Here is a 23,135-nt window from a genome sequence, read left to right as displayed (position 1 = left end):
TTTTTTTTTTTTTAAGCTTCTGGCATAAGTCTAATCACGGTGGGGGGCAGGATGGGGGATCCTCTTATAGATGCAAAGTGATTAAATGCATTTTCTGATTGATCAGCAAGGCAGGTGAGCAGAGTAATTGGTGAGAACACCTTTTACTGCTGTCTGCTTGAAAGAAATGGCAAAACAGGCCAAGTGTTTTCAAAATCCTTGGTGGGCTCCCTGGTCCTGGCTGGGTTTTATTTACCATGGAGAGAGGGGAGTACAGGCCTGGCCTTCTCTGGGCCCTAGCCCCCCAACTAATTAAAGGCTGATTCAACATCAGCTGCAATTCTTCTACTGTATTTTCCACACCCCCGAGTGAGGACAATTTGCATTTCTCTTTGTAAAGACATGCCAGGACCTCACCGCTCTCTGTATTAAAAGAAATGAAAAAAAAAAAAGTAGAGCTTTTGAAAAGCAGACGGCACTGTGACTCCAAACACATGTGCATGGTCCCTGTCATGAGGGAGAGTCCTCCGTCCCTGTTGGGAACTTCTCAAGCATACTAATGATGATTTCATCTAGAGCTCCCCTGTGCCAGACAAGGAGCTAGAGTTTTATGTGGCTTGTCTCACAAAAATTCTCATAAAATCACTCTGAGGGAGAGTGTCACCATGCCCATTTTGCACGTGGAAAAATGGAGGCTCAGCCAAGTTAAGTCCCTTGCCCCGAGTCATTCAGCAAGGCAAGGATACGTCTGGAATGTGAACCCTTTCTGTCTGAGACCAAGGCCTTTAATGACCCCCTCTGAGGCCCCACAGCCTCTTCAGTCAGCAAACTTTATAAAGTTCTGTTGTATTTCATATTTTCATAATGGGTAAGTGTTGTTTTGTATTCATGTCATTTCCTTAAAATTAAAGTACATAATATTTATGGTTAAAATGACTCTAATGAGTGTGGAAGGAAAAAAGCAAGTTTTTGTTTCACCAATACAAAGGGGTTCTTTAAAAGTAATACATGAAAAAAAAAAAGTCAATCCAGGGAGGATTCAAGATGGCAGAGAAGTAGCAGGCTGAGACAACATCAGATAGCAGGAGATCAGCAAGATAGCTTATCAAACCATCCCAAACACCTACAAATCCAACAGGAGACCGAATAGAAGAAGAGCAGCAATTCTAGAAACAGAAAACTGACCACTTTCTGAAAGGTAGGGCCAGCAGAGAAGTGACTCCAAAGCTATGGGGAGATAGACCGCAGGGGGAGGAGCCAGCTCCCGGCTAGCAGCAGAGCAATGGAGCACAAAATCAGAACTTTTTTTTTTTTTAAAGATTTTATTTATTTATTTGAGAGAGAGAGACAGTGAGAGAGAGCACGAGCGAGGAGAAGGTCAGAGAGCGAAGCAGACTCCCCATGGAGCTGGGAGCCTGATGCGGGACTCGATCCCGGGACTCCAGGATCACGCCCTGAGCCGAAGGCAGTCGTCCAACCAACTGAGCCACCCAGGCGTCCCAAAATCAGAACTTTTAAAAGTCTGCTCCACTGAGTGACATTGCTCCAGAGGCTAAGCCGGGGTGAAGCCCATGCCAGCAGAGCGTGGCCTCAGGTCTCTCAGGCTCACAGAAGGATGGGGGCTATCTGAGTGTTTCAGAGCTCATAGGTATTAGAGTGGGGAAGCTGGCTACAGAGATGGAGTCGAGGAGCGAGCTCTCTGCTCAGGGTTACCTTATTGTGATCTGTGGCACAGGCCACTGCTCTGTGAGCAGGGACCCCAAAAGATCCAGGGAGACCCCCCTGGAAGAACTCATGGGTTGGTGGGGTTCAGAGACTCCAGGCAGGGCCGTGTGCCAGAGACAGAGAAGTTTGGTCACAGGTTGGAGGCCAGGGAGATGGGAGTGATTGAGCTCTTTTCTCTGAGGGCGCACTGAGGAGTAGTGCCCCATGCTCTCGGCTCCTCTGGGCCAGAGATTGGGAGGCCACCATTTTCATTCCCGACTCCTGGAACTCTACAGAAAGCATTCAGGGACAGTGAACCCGAGCGGATAACTTAACCTTACCCCTGGTAAAGGCAGTGCATTTCCACCTTGGGCAAAGACACTTGAGAATCACTATAATATGCCCCTCCCCCAGAAGGTCAACAAGAAATCCAGCAAAGACCAAGTTCATATACCAAGAGAACAGCGGAATTCCAGAGGAGGAGAAAGCAAAGCAGGGAATTCATGGTTTTCTCCCCATGATTCTTTAGTCTTGCAAACTTAGTAAGTTTTTTTAATTTTGTTTTTTTCTTCTACTATTTTTTTAACTTTTACCCCTTCCTCTTTTAACGTTTTTAACTAGTTTCTCTTAACAATACCTTTCATTAAAAAAAATTGGAACCTTCATTATTAAAACCATATTTTATCCTTCATTATATCTAACTTTATTTTTTGTTTACACATAGGGTTTTTTCTTCTAAAAAAAATATGGGTTACAACTTCTAATAGATCAAAATATACCCTAAATCTAGCACAGGGCTTTATTATAGTTTCCAGCCTGAGCAAATTGTCTCCAATTTCTTTTTCTTTATTCTCCCAACCAATTTATCCTTATCAACTCCTTTTATAGAAACTTAAAAATTTTTTTCATCTTTATAACCATATTCCATCCCTTCATTGTGTTTACCCTTATGTTTTTCATTCTTTAAAATTTTGGGAGGTGGTTTCTTCTAAGAGACCAAAATACTCCCAAAATTAAGTGGGTGACCCTGTTCTATTCAACAGTCTAATATATATATTTGTTTGTTTGCTTACTGTTTAATTTTTTTTTCTGATCTTCTTTTTACCCGCTTTCTTCCCCCCATGGTTTGGGGTCTCTTCTGATTTGGTTAAAGCACACTTTCCTGTGGTATTTGCCACCCTTTTAGTATTTTATTCACTCCTTCATATATTCTTATCTGGATTAAAATGACAAGGCGGAAAAACTCACCACAAAAAAAAAAAAAAACAAAAAAAAAAACACAGAACAAGAGGCAGTACCAAAGGCTAGGGACCTAATCAATACAGACATTGGTAATATGTCAGATCTAGAGTTCAGAATTATGATTCCCAAGATGCTATCCAGGCTTGAAAAAGGCATGAAAGTTATTAGAGAAACGCTGTCTGGAGAAATAAAAGAACAAAACCTAACCAAGTTGAACTCAAAAACGCTGTTAATGAAGTGCAATAAAAAAAATGGAGGCTCTCCCTGCTAGGATAAATGAGGCAGAAGAGAGAATTAGTGATATAGAAGACCAAATGACAGAGAATAAAGAAGCTGAGCAAAAGAGAGACAAACAACTACTGGACCACGAGGGGAGAAATCGAGAGATAAGTGATACCGTAAGATGAAACAACATCAGAATAATTGGGATTCCAGAAGAAGAAGAAAGAGAGGGGGAGCAGAAGATATATTGGAGAGAATTATAGTAGAGAATTTCCCTAATATGGCAAAGGGAAAAAGCATCAAAATCCAGGAGTTTCCAGGAGAGAACCCCCCTCAAAGTCAGTAAGAATAGCTCCACACCCTGTCATATAATTGTAAAATTGACAAGTCTTAGAGACAAAGAGAAAATCCTTAAAGCATCACAGGACAAGAAGTCTGTAACATACCATGATAAAAACATTAGATTAACAGCAGACTAATCAACAGAGACCTGGCAGGCCAGAAAGAATTGGCATGATATATTCAGAGCACTAAATGACAAAAATATGAAGCCAAGAATCCTATATCCAGCTAAGCTATCATTGAAAATAGAAGGAGAGATAAAAACCTTTCAGGACAGGGGCACCTGGGTGGCTCGGTGGGTTAAAGCCTCTGCCTTTGGCTCAGGTCATGATCCCAGGGTCCTGGGATCGAGCCCCGCATCGGGCTCTCTGCTCAGCAGGGAGCCTGCTTCCTCCTCCCTCTCTCTCTGCCTGCCTCTCTGCCTACTTGTGATCTCTGTCTGTCAAATAAAATAAATAAAATCTTAAAAAAAACCTTTCAGGACAAACAAAAACAAAGAATTTGTAAACACCAAACCAGTTCAACAGAAAATATTGAAAGGGGTCCTCTAAGCAATGAGAGAGCCTAAAAATAATAGACCAGAAAGGAACAGAGACAATATATAGTAATAGTCACTGTAGAGGCAATACAATGGCATTAAATTCATATCTCTCAATAGTTACCTGGAATGTAAATGGACTAAATGCCCCAATCAGAAGACACAGGGTATCAGAATGGATTAAAAAAAATCAATAGGTTGTTTATGAGAAACTCATTTTAGACCCAGAGTTACCTCCAGATTTAAACTGATGGGGTGGAAAACAATTTACCATGCTAATGGACATCAAAAGAAAGCTGGGGTGGCAATCCTTATATCAGATCAATTAGATTTTAAGCCAAAGACTATAGTAAGAGACAAGGAAGGACACTATATCATACTCAAAGGGTCTGTCCAGGAAAAAGATCTAACAATTTTAAATATCTATGCCCCTATCATGGGAGCAGCCAACTATATAAACCAATTAAGAACAAAATCAAAGAAACACATCGACCATAATACAAAAATAGTAGGGGACTTTAACACTCCCCTCACTGAAATGGACAGATCATCCAAGCAAAATATCAACAAGGAAATAAAGGTCTTAATAACACACTGGACCAGATAGATATCACAGATCTACTCATAACATTCCATCCCAAAGTAACAGAATACACATTCTTCTCTAGTTCACATGGAACATTCTCCAGAATAGATGACATCCTGGGCCATACATCAGGTCTCAAGTGGTATCAAAAGATTGGGATCAATCCCTGCATATTTTCAGATCACTGCTCTGAAGCTAGAACTCCATCACAACAGGAAATTTGAAAAGAACCCAAATACATGGAGACTAAAGAGCATCCTTCTAAAGAATGAATGGGTAAACCAGGAAATTAAAGGAGAAATGAAAAAACTCATGGAAACAAATGATAATGAAAACAGAATGGTTCAAAATCTGTGCGACACAGCAAATGCAGTCCTAAAAGGAAAATATATAGTGATACAAACCTTCCTCAAGAAACAAGAAAGTTCTCCAATGAACAACCCAACCCTACACCTAAAGGAGCTGGATAAAGAAAATCAGAGAAAGCCTAAACCCATCAGGAGAAGAGAAATCACAAAGATCAGAGCAGAAATCAATGAAATAGAAATCAGAAAAACAATAGAACAAATCAATGAATCTAGGAGCTGGTTCTTTGAAAGAATTAATAAGATTGATAAAACCCTGGCCAGACTTATCAAAAAGAAAAGATAAAGGACACAAATAAATGAAATCATGAATGAAAGAGGAGAGATCACAACCAACACCAAAGAAATACAAACAATTATAAGAACATATTATGAGCAACTCAATGCCAGCAAATTTGACAATCTGGAAGAAATGGATGCATTCCTAGAGACATATAAACAACCACAACTGAACCAGGAAGAAATAGTAAACCTGAACAGACCCATAACCAGTAAGGAGATTGAAACCATCATCAAAAATCTCCAAACAAACAAGAGCCCAGGATCAGAGAGCTTTCCAGGGGAATTCTACCAAACATTTAAAGAAGAATTAATTCCTATTCTCCTGAAACTGTTAAAAAAATAGAAATGGAAGGAAAACTTCCAAAATCATTTTATGAGACCAGCATCACCTTGATTCCAAAACCAGACAAGGATTCCATCAAAAAAGAGAATTACAGACCAATATCCTTGATGAACAGAGATGTGAAAATTCTCACCAAAATACTAGCCAATAGGATCCAACAGAAAATGAAAAGGATTATTCACCACAACCAAGTGGGATTTATTCCAGGGCTGCAAGGTTGGTTCGATATCTGCAAATCAATCAATGTGATAAAAACAGATTAATAAAAGAAAGAACAAGAACCATATGATACTCTCAATAGATGCTGAAAAGGCATTTGACAAAGTACAGCATCCCTTCTTGATCAAAACTCTTCAAAGTGTAGGGATAGAGGGCACAAACCTCAATATCATCAAAGCCATTTATGAAAAACCCACTGCAAATATCATTATCAATGGAGAAAAACAGAGCTTTTCTGCTAAGGTCAGGGACATGGCAAGGATATCCATTACCACTGATATTCAACATAGTACTATAAGTCCTAGCCTCAGCCTTCATACAACAAAAAGAAACTGAAGGCATCCAAAGCAGGAAAGAAGAAGTCAAACTATCACTCTTTGCAGTTGATATGATACCATATGTGGAAAACCCAAAGACTCCACTCCACACTTGCTAGAACTTGTACAGGAATTCAGTAAAGTGTCAGGATACAAAATCAATGCACAGAAATCAGTTACGTTTCTATACACCAACAACAAGACAGAAGAAAGAGAAATTAAGGAGTCAATCCAATTTATAATTGTACCCAAAACCATAAGATACCTAGGAACAAACCGAACCAAAGAGGCAAGGATCCATACTCAGAAAACTATAAAGAACTCATGAAAGAAATTGAGGAAGACAAAAAGAAATGGAAAAATGCTCCATGCTCACGGAGTGGAAGAACAAATATTGTGAAAATGTCTATGCTACCTAAAGCAATCTACACATTTAATGCAATCCCTATCAAAATCCCATCCATTTTGTTTTCAAAGAAATGGAACAAATAATCCTAAAATTTATATGGTACCAGAAAAGACTTTTATAGCCAGAGAAATATTGAAAAAGAAAGCCAAGGTTGGGGGCAACACCATTATATTTCAAGCTCTGTTACAAAGCTGTCATCATCAAGACAGTATGGTAATGGGGCACCTGAGTGGCTCAGTGGGTTAAAGCCTCTGCCTTCAGTTCAGGTCATGATCCCAGGGTCCTGGGATCGAGCCCCATGTTAGGCTCTCTGCTCCACAGGGAGCCTGCTTCCTCCTCACTCTCTCTCTGCCTGCCTCTCTGCCTACTTGTGATTTCTCTCTCTGTCAAATAAAAAAGAATCTTAAAAAAAAACAGTATGGTACTGGCAGAAAAACAGACACATAGATCAATGGAACAAAATAGAGAGTCCAGAAATAGACCCTCAACTCTATAGTCAACTAATCTTTGACAAAGCAGGAAAGAATGTCCAATGGAAAAAAGACAGCCTCTTCAACAAATGGTGTTGGGAAAATTGGACAGCCACAGGCAGAAAAATGAAACTGGACCATTTCCTTACACCACACAAGAAAATCGACTAAAAATGGATGAAGGACCGCAGTGTGAGAAAGGAATCCATCAAAATCCTTGAGGAGAACACAGGCAGCAACCTCTTCGACCTCAGCCACAGCAACTTCTTCCTAGGAACTTCACCGAAGGCAAGGGAAGCAAGGGCAAAAATGAACTATCGGGATTTCATCAAAATCAAAAGCTTTTGCACAGCAAAGGAAAGAGTTAACAAAGCCAAAAGACAACTGACAGAATGGGAGAAGATATTTGCAAACAGAATATCAGATATAGGGCTAGTATCCAAAATCTATAAAGAGCTTAGCAAATTCAACACCCAAAGAACAAATAATCCAATCAAGAAATGGGCAGAGGAGGGGGAGGAGTCAAGATGGCAGAGAAGTAGCAGGCTGAGACTACTTCAGCTAACAGGAGATCAGCTAGAGAGCTTATCTAAAGATTGCAAACATCTGCAAATCCATCGGCAGATCGAAGAGAAGAACAGCAATTCTAGAAACAGAAAAACAACCACTTTCTGAAAGGTAGGACTGGAGGAGAAGTGAATCCAAAGCGACGGGAAGATAGACCCCGGGGGGGAGGGGCGGCTCCCGGCAAGCGGTGGAGCAACGGAGCACAAAATCAGGACTTTTAAAAGTCTGTTCCGCTGAGGGACATCGCCCCAGAGGCTAAACCGGGGCGAAGCCCACGTGGGGTCAGCGTGGCCTCTGGTCTCGCAGGGTCACAGAAGGATCGGGGGTGTCTGAGTGTTGCAGAGCTTGCGGATATTGGAACGGGAAAGCCGGCTATAGAGACAGAGCCGACAGTAAGCTCACAGCTCGGTGTTGCCTTGAACGGGTCGCAGGCTCGGTGAGCTCAGAGCGTGGCCAGAGGTCAGGCAGACGGGAGTTACTAGGAGCTGTTCACTGAGGGCACACTGGGGAGCGGGGCCCCAGGCTCTTGGCTCCTCCGGGCCAGAGAACAGGAGGCCGCCATTTGTATTCCCGTCCTCCAAAACTCTATGGAAAGCGCTCAGGGAACAAAAGTTCCTGAAAGCAAAGCCGAGCGGATCACTCAGCCCGGCCCCTGGTAAGGGCGGTGCAATTCCGCCTGGGGCAAAGACACTTGAGAATCAATACAACAGGCCCCTCCCCCAGAAGATCAACAAGAAATCCAGGCAAGACCAAGTTCACCTACCAAGGAGTGCAGTTTCAATACCAAGAAGAGCAGCAGAATTCCAGAGGAGGAAAAAACAAACCACGGAACTCATGGCTTTCTCCCTGTGATTTCTTAGTCTTGCAGTTATTTTAATTTTTTTCTTTTTGATTTTTTTTCTCTTCTTCTGCTAAAATTTTTTTAACTTTTACCCTTTTCTTTTTTAACGTTTTTTAACTTCTTTATCTAATATATATATATATATATATATATATTCTTTTTTATACTTTTCTTTATTCGTTTTCTTTTTTTTAATTCTTTATTTTCTTTTTTTCTTTCTTTATTTTTGAACCTCTTTTTATCCCCAAATCAGAAGAGATCCCAATCTCTTCAATCTCTTTTTTAATTCTTGATTGAATTTTTAATTCAATCTCTTTTTTTAATTTTTTTTTCTTTCTTTCTTTTGGAACCTCTTTTTATCCCCAAATCAGAAGAGATCCTAATCAGAAGAGATTGGGAGATCCCAATCAGAGGAGATCCCAATCAGAGGAGATCCCTCACCCAATCGTGAGGGGGGAGAAATACCCCCTCACGATTTGGGATCTCTTCTGATTTGGTTAAAGCATATTTTCCTGGGATTGTCGCCACCCTTTTAGTATTTTACTTGCTCCTTCATATACTCTTAGCTGGACAAAATGACAAGGCGGAAAAATTCACAACAAAAAAAAGAACAAGAGGCAGTACCGAAGGCTAGGGACCTAATCAATACAGACATTGGTAATATGTCAGATCTAGAGTTCAAAATGACAATTCTCAAGGTTCTATCCGGGTTTGAAAAAGGCATGGAATATATTAGAGAAACCCTCTCCAGAGATATAAAAGCCCTTTCTGGAGAAATAAAAGAACTAAAATCTAACCAAGTTGAAATCAAAAAAGCTATTAATGAGGTTCAATCAAAAATGGAGGCTCTCACTGCTAGGATAAATGAGGCAGAAGAAAGAATTAGCGATATAGAAGACCAAATGACAGTGAATAAAGAAGCTGAGCAAAAGAGGGACAAACAGCTACTGGACCATGAGGGGAGAATTCGAGAGATAAGTGACACCATAAGACGAAACAACATTAGAATAATTGGGATTCCAGAAGAAGAAAGAGAGAGGGGAGCAGAAGGTATACTGGAGAGAATTATTGGGGAGAATTTCCCCAATATGGCAAAGGGAACGAGCATCAAAATTCAGGAGGTTCAGATAACGCCCCTCAAAATCAATAAGAATAGGCCCACACCCCGTCACCTAATAGTAAAATTTACAAGCCTTAGTGACAAAGAGAAAATCCTGAAAGCAGCCCGGGAAAAGAAGTTTGTAACATACAATGGTAAAAGTATTAGATTGGCAGCTGATTTATCCACAGAGACCTGGCAGGCCAGAAAGAGCTGGCATGATATTTTCAGAGCACTAAACGAGAAAAACATGCAGCCAAGAATACTATACCCAGCTAAGCTATCATTGAAAATAGAAGGAGAGATTAAAAGCTTCCAGCACAAACAAAAACTGTAAGAATTTGCAAACACCAAACCAGCTCTACAGGAAATACTGAAAGGGGTCCTCTAAGCAAAGAGAGAGCCTACAAGTGGTAGATCAGAAAGGAAAAGAGACAATATACAGTAACAGTCACCTTACAGGCAATACAATGAATCATATCATTCATATCTCTCAATAGTTACCCTGAATGTTAATGGGCTAAATGCCCCAATCAAAAGACACAGGGTATCAGAATGGATAAAAAAACAAAACCCATCTATATGTTGCCTTCAAGAAACTCATTTTAAGCCCGAAGACACCTCCAGATTTAAAGTGAGGGGGTGGAAAAGAATTTACCATGCTAATAGACATCAGAAAAAAGCAGGAGTGGCAATCCTTATATCAGATCAATTAGATTTTAAGCCAAAGACTATAATAAGAGATGAGGAAGGACACTATATCATACTCAAAGGGTCTGTCCAACAAGAAGATCTAACATTTTAAAATATCTATGCCCCCAATGTGGGAGCAGCCAACTATATAAACCAATTAATAACAAAATCAAAGAAACACATCAACAATAATACAATAATAGTAGGGGACTTTAACACTCCCCTCACTAAAATGGACAGATCATTCAAGCAAAATATCAACAGGGAAATAAAGGCCTTAAATGATACACTGGATGAGATGGACATCACAGATATATTCAGAACATTTCATCCCAAAGCAACAGAATACACATTCTTCTCTAGTGCACATGGAACATTCTCCAGAATAGATCACATCCTCGGTCCTAAATCAGGACTCAACCGATACCAAAAGATTGGGATCATTCCCTGCATATTTTCAGACCACAATGCTCTGAAGCTAGAACTCAACCACAAGAGGAAGCTTGGAAAGAACCCAAAACATGGAGACTAAACAGCATCCTTCTAAAGAATGAATGGGTCAACTGGGAAATTAAAGAAGAATTGAAAAAAATCATGGAAACAAATGATAATGAAAACACAACAGTTCAAAATCTTGGGACACAACAAAGGCAATCCTGAGGGGAAAATATATAGCGGTACAAGCATTTGTCAAGAAACAAGAAAGGTCTCAGGTACACAACCTAACCCCACACCTCAAGGAGCTGGAGAAAGAACAAGAAAGAAACCCTAAGCCCAGCAGGAGAAGAGAAATCATAAAGATCAGAGCAGAAATCAATGAAATAGAAACCAAAAAAAAAAAAAAAAAAAAAAAAACAAACAAACAAACAAACAATAGAACAAATCAACGAAACTAGGAGCTGGTTCTTTGAAAGAATTAATAAAATTGATAAACCCCTGGCCAGACTTATCAAAAAGAAAAGAGAAAGGACCCAAATAAATAAAATCATGAATGAAAGAGGATAGATCACAACTAACACCAAAGAAATACAAACTATTATAAGAACATACTATGAGCAACTCTACGCCAACAAATTTGACAATCTGGAAGAAATGGATGCATTCCTAGAAATATATAAACTACCAAAATTGAACCAGGAAGAAATAGAAAGCCTGAACAGACCCATAACCAGTAAGGAGATTAAAACAGTCATTAAAAATCTCCAAACAAACAAAAGCCCAGGGCCAGACGGCTTCCCGGGGGAATTCTACCAAACATTTCAAGAACTAATTCCTATTCTCCTGAAACTGTTCCAAAAAATAGAAATGGAAGGAAAACTTCCAAACTCATTTTATGAGGCCAGCATCACCTGGATCCCAAAACCAGACAAGGTTCCCATCAAAAAAGAGAGCTATAGACCAATATCCTTGATGAACACAGATGCGAAAATTCTCACCAAAATACTAGCCAATAGGATTCAACAGTACATTAAAAGGATTATTCACCACGACCAAGTGGGATTTATCCCAGGGCTGCAAGGTTGGTTCAACATCCGCAAATCAGTCAATGTGATACAATACATCAATAAAAGAAAGAACAAGAACCATATGATACTCTCAATAGATGCTGAAAAAGCATTTGACAAAGTACAGCATCCCTTTCTGATCAAAACTCTTCAAAGTGTAGGGAGAGAGGGCACATACCTCAATATAACCAAAGCCATCTATGAAAAACCCACCACAAATATCATTCTCAATGGAGAAAAACTGAAAGCTTTTCCACTAAGGTCAGGAACATGGCAGGGATGTCCATTATCACCACTGCTATTCAACATAGTACTAGAAGTCCTAGCCTCAGCAATCAGACAACAAAAGGAAATTAAAGGCATCCAAATCAGCAAAGAAGAAGTCAAATTATCACTCTTCGCAGATGATATGATACTCTATGTGGAAAACCCAAAAGACTCCACTCCAAAACTGCTAGAACTTGTACAGGAATTCAGTAAAGTGTCAGGATATAAGATCAGTGCACAGAAATCAGTTGCATTTCTCTACACCAACAAGACAGAAGAAAGAAATTAAGGAGACAATCCCATTTACAATTGCACCCCAAACCATAAGATACCTAGGAATAAACCTAACCAAAGAGGCTAAGAATCTATACTCAGAAAACTATAAAGTACTCATGAAAGAAATTGAGGAAGACACAAAGAAATGGAAAAACGTTCCATGTTCCTGGATTGGAAGAATAAATATTGTGAAAATGTCTATGCTACCTAAAGCAATCTACACATTTAATGCAATTCCTATCAAAGTACCATCCATCTTTTTCAAAGAAATGGAACAAATAATTTTAAAATTTATATGGAACCAGAAAAGACCTCGAATAGCCAAAGGGATATTGAAAAACAAAGCCAAAGTTGGTGGCATCACAATTCCGGACTTCAAGCTCTATTACAAAGCTGTCATCATCAAGACAGCATGGTACTGGCACAAAAACAGACACATAGATCAATGGAACAGAATAGAGAGCCCAGATATAGACCCTCAACTCGATGGTCAACTAATCTTTGACAAAGCAGGAAAGAATATCCAATGTAAAAAAGACAGCCTCTTTAATAAATGGTGTTGGGAAAATTGGACAGCCACCTGCAGAAAAATGAAATTGGACCATTTCCTTACACCACACACAAAAATAGACTCAAAATGGATTAAGGACCTCAATGTGAGAAAGGAAGCCATCAAAATCCTTGAGGAGATCACAGGCAGCAACCTCTTCGACCTCAGCCGCAGCAACATCTTCCTAGGAACATCGCCAAAAGCAAGGGAAGCAAAGGCAAAAATGAACTATTGGGGTTTCATCAAGATCAAAAGCTTTTTCACAGCAAAGGAAACAGTTAACAAAATCAAAAGACAACTGACAGAATGGGAGAAGATATTTTCAAACGACATATCAGATAAAGGACCAGTGTCCAAAATCTATAAAGAACCTAACAAACTCAACCCAAAGAACAAATAATCCAATCAAGAAATGGGCAGAGGACATGAACAGACGTTTCTGCAAAGAAGACATCCAGATGGCCAACAGACACATGAAAAAGTGCTCCATATCATTCGGCATCAGGGAAATACAAATCAAAACCACAATAAGATATCACCTCACACCAGTCAGAATGGCTAAAATCAACAAGTCAGGAAATGACAGATGCTGGCGAGGATGAGGAGAAAAGGGAACCCTCCTACACTGTTGGTGGGAATGCAAGCTGGTGCAACCACTCTGGAAAACAGCATGGAGGTTCCTCAAATGTTGAAAATAGAACTGCCTTATAACCCAGCAATTGCACTACTGGGTATTTACCCTAAAGATACAAACGTAGTGATCCAAAGGGGCACGTGCACCCGAATGTTTATAGCAGCAATGTCCACAATAGCCAAACTATGGAAAGAACCTAGATGTCCATCAACAGATGAATGGATCAAGAAGAAGTGGTATATATACACAATGGAATACTATGCAGCCATCAAAAAAACCCCGAAATCTTGCCATTTGCGACAACATGGATGGAACTAGAGCGTATCATGCTTAGCGAAATAAGTCAAGCGGAGAAAGACAACTATCATATGATCTCCCTGATATGAGGAAGTGGTGATGCAACATGGGGGCTTAAGTGGGTAGGAGAAGAATCCATGAAACAAGATGGGATAGGGAGGGAGACAAACCATAAGTGACTCTTAATCTCACGAAACTAACTGTGGGTTGCTGCAGGGATGGGGGTTGGGAGAAGGGGGGTAGGGTTATGGATATTGTGTAGGGTATGTGCTTTTGGGTAAATTGGAAGGGGAGGTGAACCATGAGAGACTATGGACTCTGAAAAACAATCTGAGGGGTTTGAAGTGGCGGGGGGGTGGGAGGTTGGGGTACCAGGTGGTGGGTATTACAGAGGGCACGGCTTGCATGGAGCACTGGGTGTGGTGAAAAAATAATGAATACTGTTTTTCTGACAATAAATAAATTGGAAAAAAAAGGAAAAAAAATGGGCAGAGGACATGAACAGACATTTCTGCAAAGAAGACATCCAGATGGCCAACAGACACATGAAAAAGTGCTCCACATCACTCGGCATCAGGGAAATACAAATCAAAACCACAATGAAATAGCACCTCACACCAGTCAGGATGGCTAAAATTAACAAGTCAGGGAATGACAGATGCTGGCGAGGATGCAGAGAAAGGGGAACCCTCCTACACTGTTGGTGGGAATGCATGCTGGTGCAACCACTCTGGAAAACAGCATGGAGGTTCCTCCAAAATTTGAAAATAGAGCTACCCTATGACCCAGCAATGGCACTACTGGGTATTTACCCTAAAGATACAAATGTAGTGATCCGAAGGGCAGGTGCACCCAAATATTTATAGCAGCAATGTCCACAATCCCAAACTATGGAAAGAACCTAGATATCCAACAACAGATGAATGGATAAAGAAGATGTGGTATATATATATATTGCAGCCATCAAAAGAAATGAATTCTTGCAATTTGCGATGACATGGATGGAACTAGAGAGTATTATTCTTAGCAAAATAAGTCAGTTGGAAAAAAGACAACTCTCATATGATCTCCCCGATATGAGGAAGTGGAGATGCAACGTGGGAGGTTTGTGGGGTAGGAAGGAATAAATGACACAAGATGGGATCGGGAGGAAAACAAACCATAAGAGACTCTTAATCTCACAAAACAAACAGAGTTTCTGGGGGGAGAGGGGTAAGGAGAGGGTGGTGGGGTTTTGGACATTGGGGAGGGTATGCGCTATGGAGAGTGCTGGGAAGTATGTAAACCTGGCGATTCACAGACCTGTACCCCTGGGGCTAATAATGCATTATATGTTTATAAAAATATATATATTTTTAAAGCAAACCAATTAGTACAAATGGGATCATGAGAAGAGGTGAAGCCAACCCCACCCTTGATCCCGCTTCTCTGTTCTTTTCCTCAGAGGCACCAAATATTCCCAGTTAATAAGGACTTTCTCCAGAAATATGCACTGAATATACAAAATAGGTGTATACATCCAAAAGGGTTGTAATATACTTTGGCAATCACTGATAGCTGCTTTTTTATTAAGTTAATTACAGATCCACTGTAGTGAGCACAAGTGATGCCCTCTTTCTGAAAATGGACCAATTTACAAGGTGTGATTTGAGAAAAGCCCACAGAGGCGGAGGTAGGCTATGGTGGGCAGTGGATGTCCCAGACAACCAGCTTCCCTTCCGTTGTCATGGAAAGTATTTGTGTTAAATTCAAATGAAAGAGTGACTGGCTAAATTTTCCCAGAAGCTTGTTGAAGGTCTGCCTTTCATAAGACAGATTACACATTATGTTGGTGATAAATATAAAACAAAGCATTAGTCAGTAGTATAAAACAAAGCATTTGTCAGTATGGCATATTTTATAAATTACATTGATTTACAGTAGGAAAAAAGATAAAAATCAAAAAAACCAATCACTAGGAAATCTCTTCCCCATGAATTGCCATGGTGCAGGCCATTCTGAACCTCTGAAGATTTGCTAGGAGCAAGTGAAGGGCTGTGCACGGGGTTCATTAAACTGTTTGCTTCAAGCAAATGAAAAAGTGTTTAACCACTTGTTTATATCTATTCAACTTCTCTTACCGAGGTTTTAGAGACTGATAAAAGGGACTAATGTCTGTCTTGTGCAAAAGCATGCTCCAGTTGTAAGATATCACAAAATAATTATTCCCGTCTTATAACTATAAACTTTTCCCATAAACTAGTTTCCCATCAGTAGAAATTAAGTACTGTACACAGACATGCCCCAGACACCTCATGAAATCTGTACTACATAAAATAAGGCACAAGAGCCATCTTTCTTAGGCAATGTCTTGGAGACAAAATGTAGAAAGAACCCAGAGAGGTGAGTGGCGCCCCACAATGAATGTACAGTGAATGAATCAATCAGAGAAATGCCTTCATTTGCCATGTGATACAGCAAGTTTGCTGCCCCCTTCTCTAACGACACAGAGAAGATCCTTGGGCTCACCTTTTCTGCCCTGAACACAGGAGGGTCAAAAAACAATCACTGGTCAAGGGAGGCCATCAAGTTCTTCCTAAGAGCTGCTCTACTTCCTTACAAGGCATTGTCGTGACTTGTGGGTTTTGTATTTGCAAACTCACCTACTCGCTACAATTTATAACCCCAAAATCAACCCTTGTGGCCCCTTCATGATGGTTTGTAGGCACGTGCAAATGCGGAGTGGCAAAAATCTGACTCTCCCTGTGCACACGTTCCTAGCTGAGTCCAGTGAAGACATGCGCTGCCTTCTTATTCCAGCTTTCAAACTGTAAACAAGTGTCTTTCCAGGGTCTGCTTACCACCGCGTGGGTCATGTTTTTGAGGTGTTTTTACTTGGTGAGAGCAGTATTTAAACTAATGCAAACATGGTACTGAAAGGCAGTCTAATGACGTACCTTCCAGAGAATATACCTGAATTAGATAAACGTCATTCAGGTATGCGTTTCAGAGCTGTTGTCTGTGAGTCAGCGCTAATGCATTAACATTATGTATTAAATACGGTGTCTTCAAAAGAAAACACACATAAGACAAGGTTATGTATCTATCTGTGGGGGAAACTGCTATGACCCAAGGCTGGCAGGAATCTAATCCTATACTTCTCCTAGGAGCAATGATTTTGTACTCGCTGAGGTCTGCAGAGACTTTGTGAAACTTAACTGCCACACATAATGAGAATTGACTTTATTGTTTGATAACTTTGACTTGTGAAAAAGAGGTTTGGACAGAATCATCTTTGTATTCATCCATCTCAAAAATTTTTTTTGCATGCCCTCTTTAAACTAAATTTCTATAAATCCTACCAAGATTGAAGAAAGGAAGCAGAAGAAACACCATCAGGTGCTCACTGAGGGCAGCTTACATGGGTGTCAAATGCAGAAATTGTGGCAGGAAACGGGACCCGAGGTCCACCTCAGATGCGACAATGGCTCCAGGTGAGCAGGCAGGCAAGATAACTTGCCTGATGCATCTGATGCACCACCTTTGTACTGGCTCTGAAACGTCTAAATATGTAAGATCATGTTTTATTATTCTGAGAACTGGGTAGCCTAAAAATGAGCCACTCACATTCAACTCTTTATTATATCACTCCGAACTAACTTTTCATTCTTTGTCATATGCACACATATATTAGTACAGGCATCACTTTTTGGGGGATATTTTCTCAGGATAGTCAAATTTCTTTTACATAATATTTTATTTTGAACAATGGTTCCATTATTTTCAGCTGACAATTCAATACAGTAAAGGACCCAAGTAAAAATGTCCAATGATTTGCCCATGGTGTACTATGAAGACAAACAAAGAGTAGCCTGAAGTGACTAAGCTTACACATATTTACTCTCTACAACATCTGACATATAAAAATGCAGGAAACATTACTCACTTTTTCTGTTAAACGTGGGCACTGTGAGCAAGTATATCTTCCTCTTCATACTGAGGGGTACAGAAAAAATAATCAGTACTACAAAAAGACCTGGTTTCTAAAACAAAGAACTATTATAACCACAAAATCAAAAGGAATGCATCTAAACAGGGTCAGAGCTTTGCAACCTCCTCAGATAAGAGAACCTGCCTCAAGGAACATCTGAAAGCATTCGGAAAGAAAAGCAAATGTGTTTTTTAAAAATGCCACAAATGATTTTGACTTTAAATGGTAGTAAATGAAAATCTGAATGCTATATTTCTAAGGCATTAAAGCTACAATAAGTACCAGAAGTTACAACTAGCACTGAAAATTGGTGACTGAATCAGTGTTTTTGTTTCTGTTTTGCATTTTCAATTGAGGTAAAGTTCACATAACATAAAATTAACCATTAATCATTTTATTATTTTTAATAGATTTTATGCTTTAAATATTTTTAAAATATAAATTCAATAATTATAAAGATTTTATTTTGAGGGGTGCCCTGGTGGCTCAGTGGGTTAAGCCTCTGCCTTCAGGGTCCTGGGTTTGAGCCCCACATTGGGCTCCCTGCTCAGCAAGGAGCCTGCTTCCCCCTCCGCCTCTTGTGACTACTTGTGATCTCTGTCAAATACATAAATAAAATCTTAATAAATAAATAAATAAATAACGATTTTATTTTGATGTAATCTCTACACCAAACAACTCCAAGATCAAGAGCCACGTGCCCCACTGACAGAGCCAGCCAGGCATTCTGACCATTAGTCATTTTAAAGTGTACAATTCGGGGACACTTAGTACACTAACAACGCTGGGCACCATCCCCTCTGTCTAGTTCAGGACATTTTCATCACCCCAAAAGGAAGACCCCCTCCATTAAGTTATCATGCATGCCCCTCCCTTAGGTCCAACAACCACCATTCTGTACTTTGTCTCAATGGATTCTCCTCTTCCAGACATTTCACATCGATGGACTCATACAGCACATGGTTTTTTGTGTATGGCTTCTTTCCTTTACCATGATGTATAAGAGGTTCATCCATGTCGTAGTGGGTGTCAGTGCCTCGTTCCTTTTTATGGCCGAATCATAGTCCATTGTATGGAAGGACCACATTTTGTTTATGCATTCCTTAGCTGCGGGACATGTGGTTTGCTTCTACCTTTTGGCTACTGACAATTATACTGCTGCTATGAATGTTTTTATGTTTGTATTTGTCTGAATGCCTGTTTTAAATTCCTTTGGATTTAGGAATTGCTGGGTCATGTGGTAATTTTATGTTTAAGTTTGATGTTTTTTTAATCTCATGATTCTGCCCTGTGTCAGTATATACAGTGCTGATCTGTTTGCTAATTCCTTTCTAAAAGGGGGTAAAAACCAAGGACTTGAAAAAATGCTGTATTTTTTAAACATGTTAAATACATTCAAATAAATATTTGCCTCATTACTTTAAAAAATTAAATGAAATTTAAATTAACTGTAGAAAGAACCAAGATGCCCTTCAACAGATGAATGGATAAGGAAGATGTGGTCCATATACACTATGCAGTATTATGCCTCCATCAGAAAGAATGAATACCCAACTTTTGTAGCAACATGGACGGGACTGGAAGAGACTATGCTGAGTGAAATCAGTCAAGCAGAGAGAGTCAATTATCATATGGTTTCACTTATTTGTGGAGCATAACAAATAGCATGGAGGACATGGGGAGTTAGAGAAGAGAAGGCAGTTGGGGGAAATTGGAAGGGGAGGTGAACCCTGAGAGACTATGGATTTTAAAAAACAATCTGAGGGGTTTAAATTGGCGGGTGGGTGGGAGGTTGGGGTACCAGGTGGTGGGTATTACAGAGAGCATGGAGTGCATGGAGCACTGGGTGTGGTGAAAAAATAATGAATACTGTTATGCTGAAAATAAATAAAAATAAATTTAAAAAATTATCTGCTACTGACAATACACTAGTTTCCAATGAGACTAAAGTAAATGCTATAATTAAATCAAAACATTTTAACACATATTTATTGCTTCCTAAGTAGATACTGTATGGTTACATTACCAAAACATCTGTACTTGGGGAATGAACATATACTTGTCCCTACATTTAAGACAAATCAAAATATTTCTACTTACCCACAAATAATATATTACTGTGTTCTACTGTTGCTTACCAGTTCTTTATTATTTGTTGGATTAAAAGTAAAATAGTTCTGAAATATAAAGTATGGAAATATATTACATTATGACAAATTTTCTGTTTCACTCAGGCTAAGCTAAATGTTAAAAATAAATAATATTTATATTATATTAAATAGATGAGTAGGAATATAAAACAGAAAAGACAACAGCATTTTGCAAGTGATAGGAACAGAATTGAAACCCTGAACATTAAAATTAATGGCCTCAAATATGTTCCCTTTCTTATTTAGTCTTATTTATTGTAATTCATCATCTGTAAATTGGAACAAGCAAAAGTAGCACAATATTCACTGATAACATTTAATCTGTGTCCTTTTGAACAAAAACTGCTGCATACACATTTCTAAATTTGACAAAGCCACAAGGTAACTTGGAGTGAATGAAAATACTGGAAAGAGTTTCTGATTCCTGCAAACATGGTGAAGAGCATGGGCTCCTGGCTCCCTTCCCATAAATCAACCCTGGGGTAACTATGCAAGTGAGGAAACCACAAAGTGCAGAAGCTGAACAACAGCTACACCACCACAGAGCTCACTGGGGAGACTGAGGCACGTGTCCTGTGGGGTTATGTATATGGGAGGGGGTGGCTGCGGCCTGAGGTGAAGCAATGCAGGGGGCAGCCCTGGGAGACAACTTCTAGAAACATGACTTACATTCCCTTCCTGCCACCTCCACACCATCACCTACTCCATGCCTGCTCCAGGAATGTGAAGGACCAGTCCTAATATTTGAGAAGTAATTTCAGGACAGCTCATTAGCCTTGGCAGGGGCGGGGGGAATAGGGTGGCCGGGAAGGGGGCAGAACTGTTGGAGGTAAATGCATGGACAAGTCCTCAAAAAGGCTGGAAATCAGCCTCAAATCACTGTGATTTGTGATGCAATTAATCAGTTAATCTCGTTAACTTTGCCAGATGCCAGCAAGAAGCAAAAGTGAGTCTTCCTTGGAGGAAGGTACCATCCTGAGTATCAAATTATTCCTAGACTTCTTAAAGCATGACACTGAGCATCCAATGAAACACAACCAGGCATATGAAAGAGACATTTTCAAATAACTGACAATTGAGAGGGAAGCAATCATCAGCAAGAGACCCCAGGAGATGCAGGCATAACATCAACATATGCAGACTTGACAATAACTGTGGTCATGGAGTGCCAGAGAGTAGAGGGCAAGATGGGCAATCTCAGCAGTAACACTATTTTTAAAAAGAATCAAGTGGAAATTCTAGATCTAAAACAAAACAACCAAACAAAAAAAACTGACTTAAAAAACTTCAAAAGATAATTTAACAGAAAATAAAATATAGCCAAAGAAATAATTGGTCAGTACAATGGGAAGATAAATTGTAGGAGAAAATGTCCACACTGAAGGATAAAGACACAAAAGAACAGACAATAAAGACAATAAGAGAGATAGAGCACAAGACAGGTCTAATGTCTGTATAATTGGAGTACCAAAAGGAGAGGAAAGAAAAAAAAGTGATAAAAGTGATGTTAAAAGTAGTGGGAGAGAATTTTGCAAAACTGAAGAAAGATACAATATTCCAAGTTCAAAGAACTCCAGAAGATACGTTTTTTTGTTTTTTAGATTTTCATTTTTATTTATTTATCCTTTTTTTGTGAGTAATCTCTTTGCCAACATGGAGCTTGAACTCACAAGTTAAGATCAAGAATCACATACTACACTGACTGAGCCAGCTAGGCACCAATTTTGGATTTTTTAAAAAATCAACAACATATTCATATACATAGAGACACATCCTTAAAAACTGCTAACAATTAGCAGAAAACCTTAAAAGCGGCCAGAATGGGGCAGGAGGGGAAAGACATACATAATTTTCAGATGGGGGAACAATAAGATTGATAGTTGACTTCTCAACAGAAATGATATTATGTCTGAAGACAATAATATCTTCAACATATGGAAATAACTACCACCCTACAGCCCTAAAGTTAGGGCAAATAGCCTTCAGAAACAAAGATAATTACTAAGAGAAACAAAAGCATATATCCTACAAAGACTTGTGCATGAAAGTTCATGCACCTTTGTTTTCAACAGCCACAAATAGGAAACAGAGCAAATGTCTTTTAACAGGTGAATCAGAAAATTGTGACATATCCATTTGATGACTACTCAGCATTCACATTTTAAAGGACACATAAAGAGGAATAAAGAGAAATAAACTATTTTTGCATTCATAGATGAATCTCAAAAATTAAATCAAATAAAAAAATTAAATTGAATAAAAGAAGTCAGCATCCTCCACAAAAAGAGTCCATTTCTGTAAAATTCCAGGGAATACAAATGGACAGACATTAATAAACAGGAGGGTAGATGCTGGAAGATGGGTGGAGGGGAAGCTTAGGGTTATCCCCCTCACAAAGGGAAGCCACTCAAAGACTTGAAGTAAGAGAGTGGTATGATCTGTCCAGCTCACTTAAGAACTGTTGCTCTGGCTGCTGCAGGATGGTAGGAAAGACTGGAACAAGAGTGAACACAGCTCAGCTGGAAGGATATTGTAGTCATGCAGGGAGCTTTGGTGGCCATGGAAATGGAGAGGGGAGGAAGGATTTCGGGTGCATCTTGGGAGTGCACAGGACTTAAAAGTCATGGGAATGGATGAGAACACCCAGGAAGAAGGTGTCTCCATAAGAGGAGCTCCCACAACTCAACCCTGAGGACAGCCAGCATTTAGAAGGTGTGCAGTCAAAGAGGATAAGGCCACAGAGTAGCTCAGGGAAGGTTGTGAGCACAAGGAAGGTGTCTTCAGCACTCACTGGGAACGGTGCTCGTGCCAATGTAATAGTTCTTGCTTCACTTGGAAATACCAGTGACTGTGATAAGCACAGATTTGGTAGAGCTGTGGGTAGGTGGAAGACAGATCAGAAGAACAAATAATTTTCATCATCAGTAGGATAGATAAATGAGTTATATTATATTCAAAGTAGAAAAGGCTAGATAGGTGTGAAAATAGTGAATTATAGCTCAGTAATCAAAATGGATGAATCTCAGAAACAAGGCAGACAAAATGAATCAATTATGATTCCCGATATGCACCAATCAAAACAAGTAAAACAAAATAGGATAGTGCTGAGGGAGGGGCACCTGGCTGACTCAGCCAGTAGAGCCCATAGCTCCTGATCTCAGGGTCCTGAGTTCCAGCCCCATGCTGGCTGTGGAGCCTACTTTAAAAAAGTGGTGGCGGAAACCTGGGTGTCTCATTTGGTTAAGCATCTGACTCTTGATTTTGACTC

At 39.7% G+C, this 23,135-nt stretch overlaps 1 protein-coding gene across 1 annotated transcript in view; it reads right to left on the bottom strand.

Annotated features, from left to right (window-relative positions):
* Positions 1-23,135, bottom strand: part of LOC122907373 (cilia- and flagella-associated protein 251-like) — a 44,471-nt gene that overhangs the window by 2,688 nt on the left and 18,648 nt on the right. The window contains 3 exon segments of the mRNA XM_044250263.1: positions 17,673-17,722; positions 19,818-19,834; positions 19,837-19,894. Of these exon segments, the coding sequence (XP_044106198.1) occupies positions 17,681-17,722; positions 19,818-19,834; positions 19,837-19,894 (117 nt within the window). The 3' untranslated portion in view covers positions 17,673-17,680.

Source organism: Neovison vison, chromosome 5 (assembly GCF_020171115.1).
Source record: "Neovison vison isolate M4711 chromosome 5, ASM_NN_V1, whole genome shotgun sequence".
NCBI classification, from domain to species: Eukaryota; Metazoa; Chordata; class Mammalia; order Carnivora; family Mustelidae; genus Neogale; species Neogale vison.
Note: the sequence above shows the minus strand (reverse complement) of the source record. Positions and strands in the feature narration are given on the sequence as shown.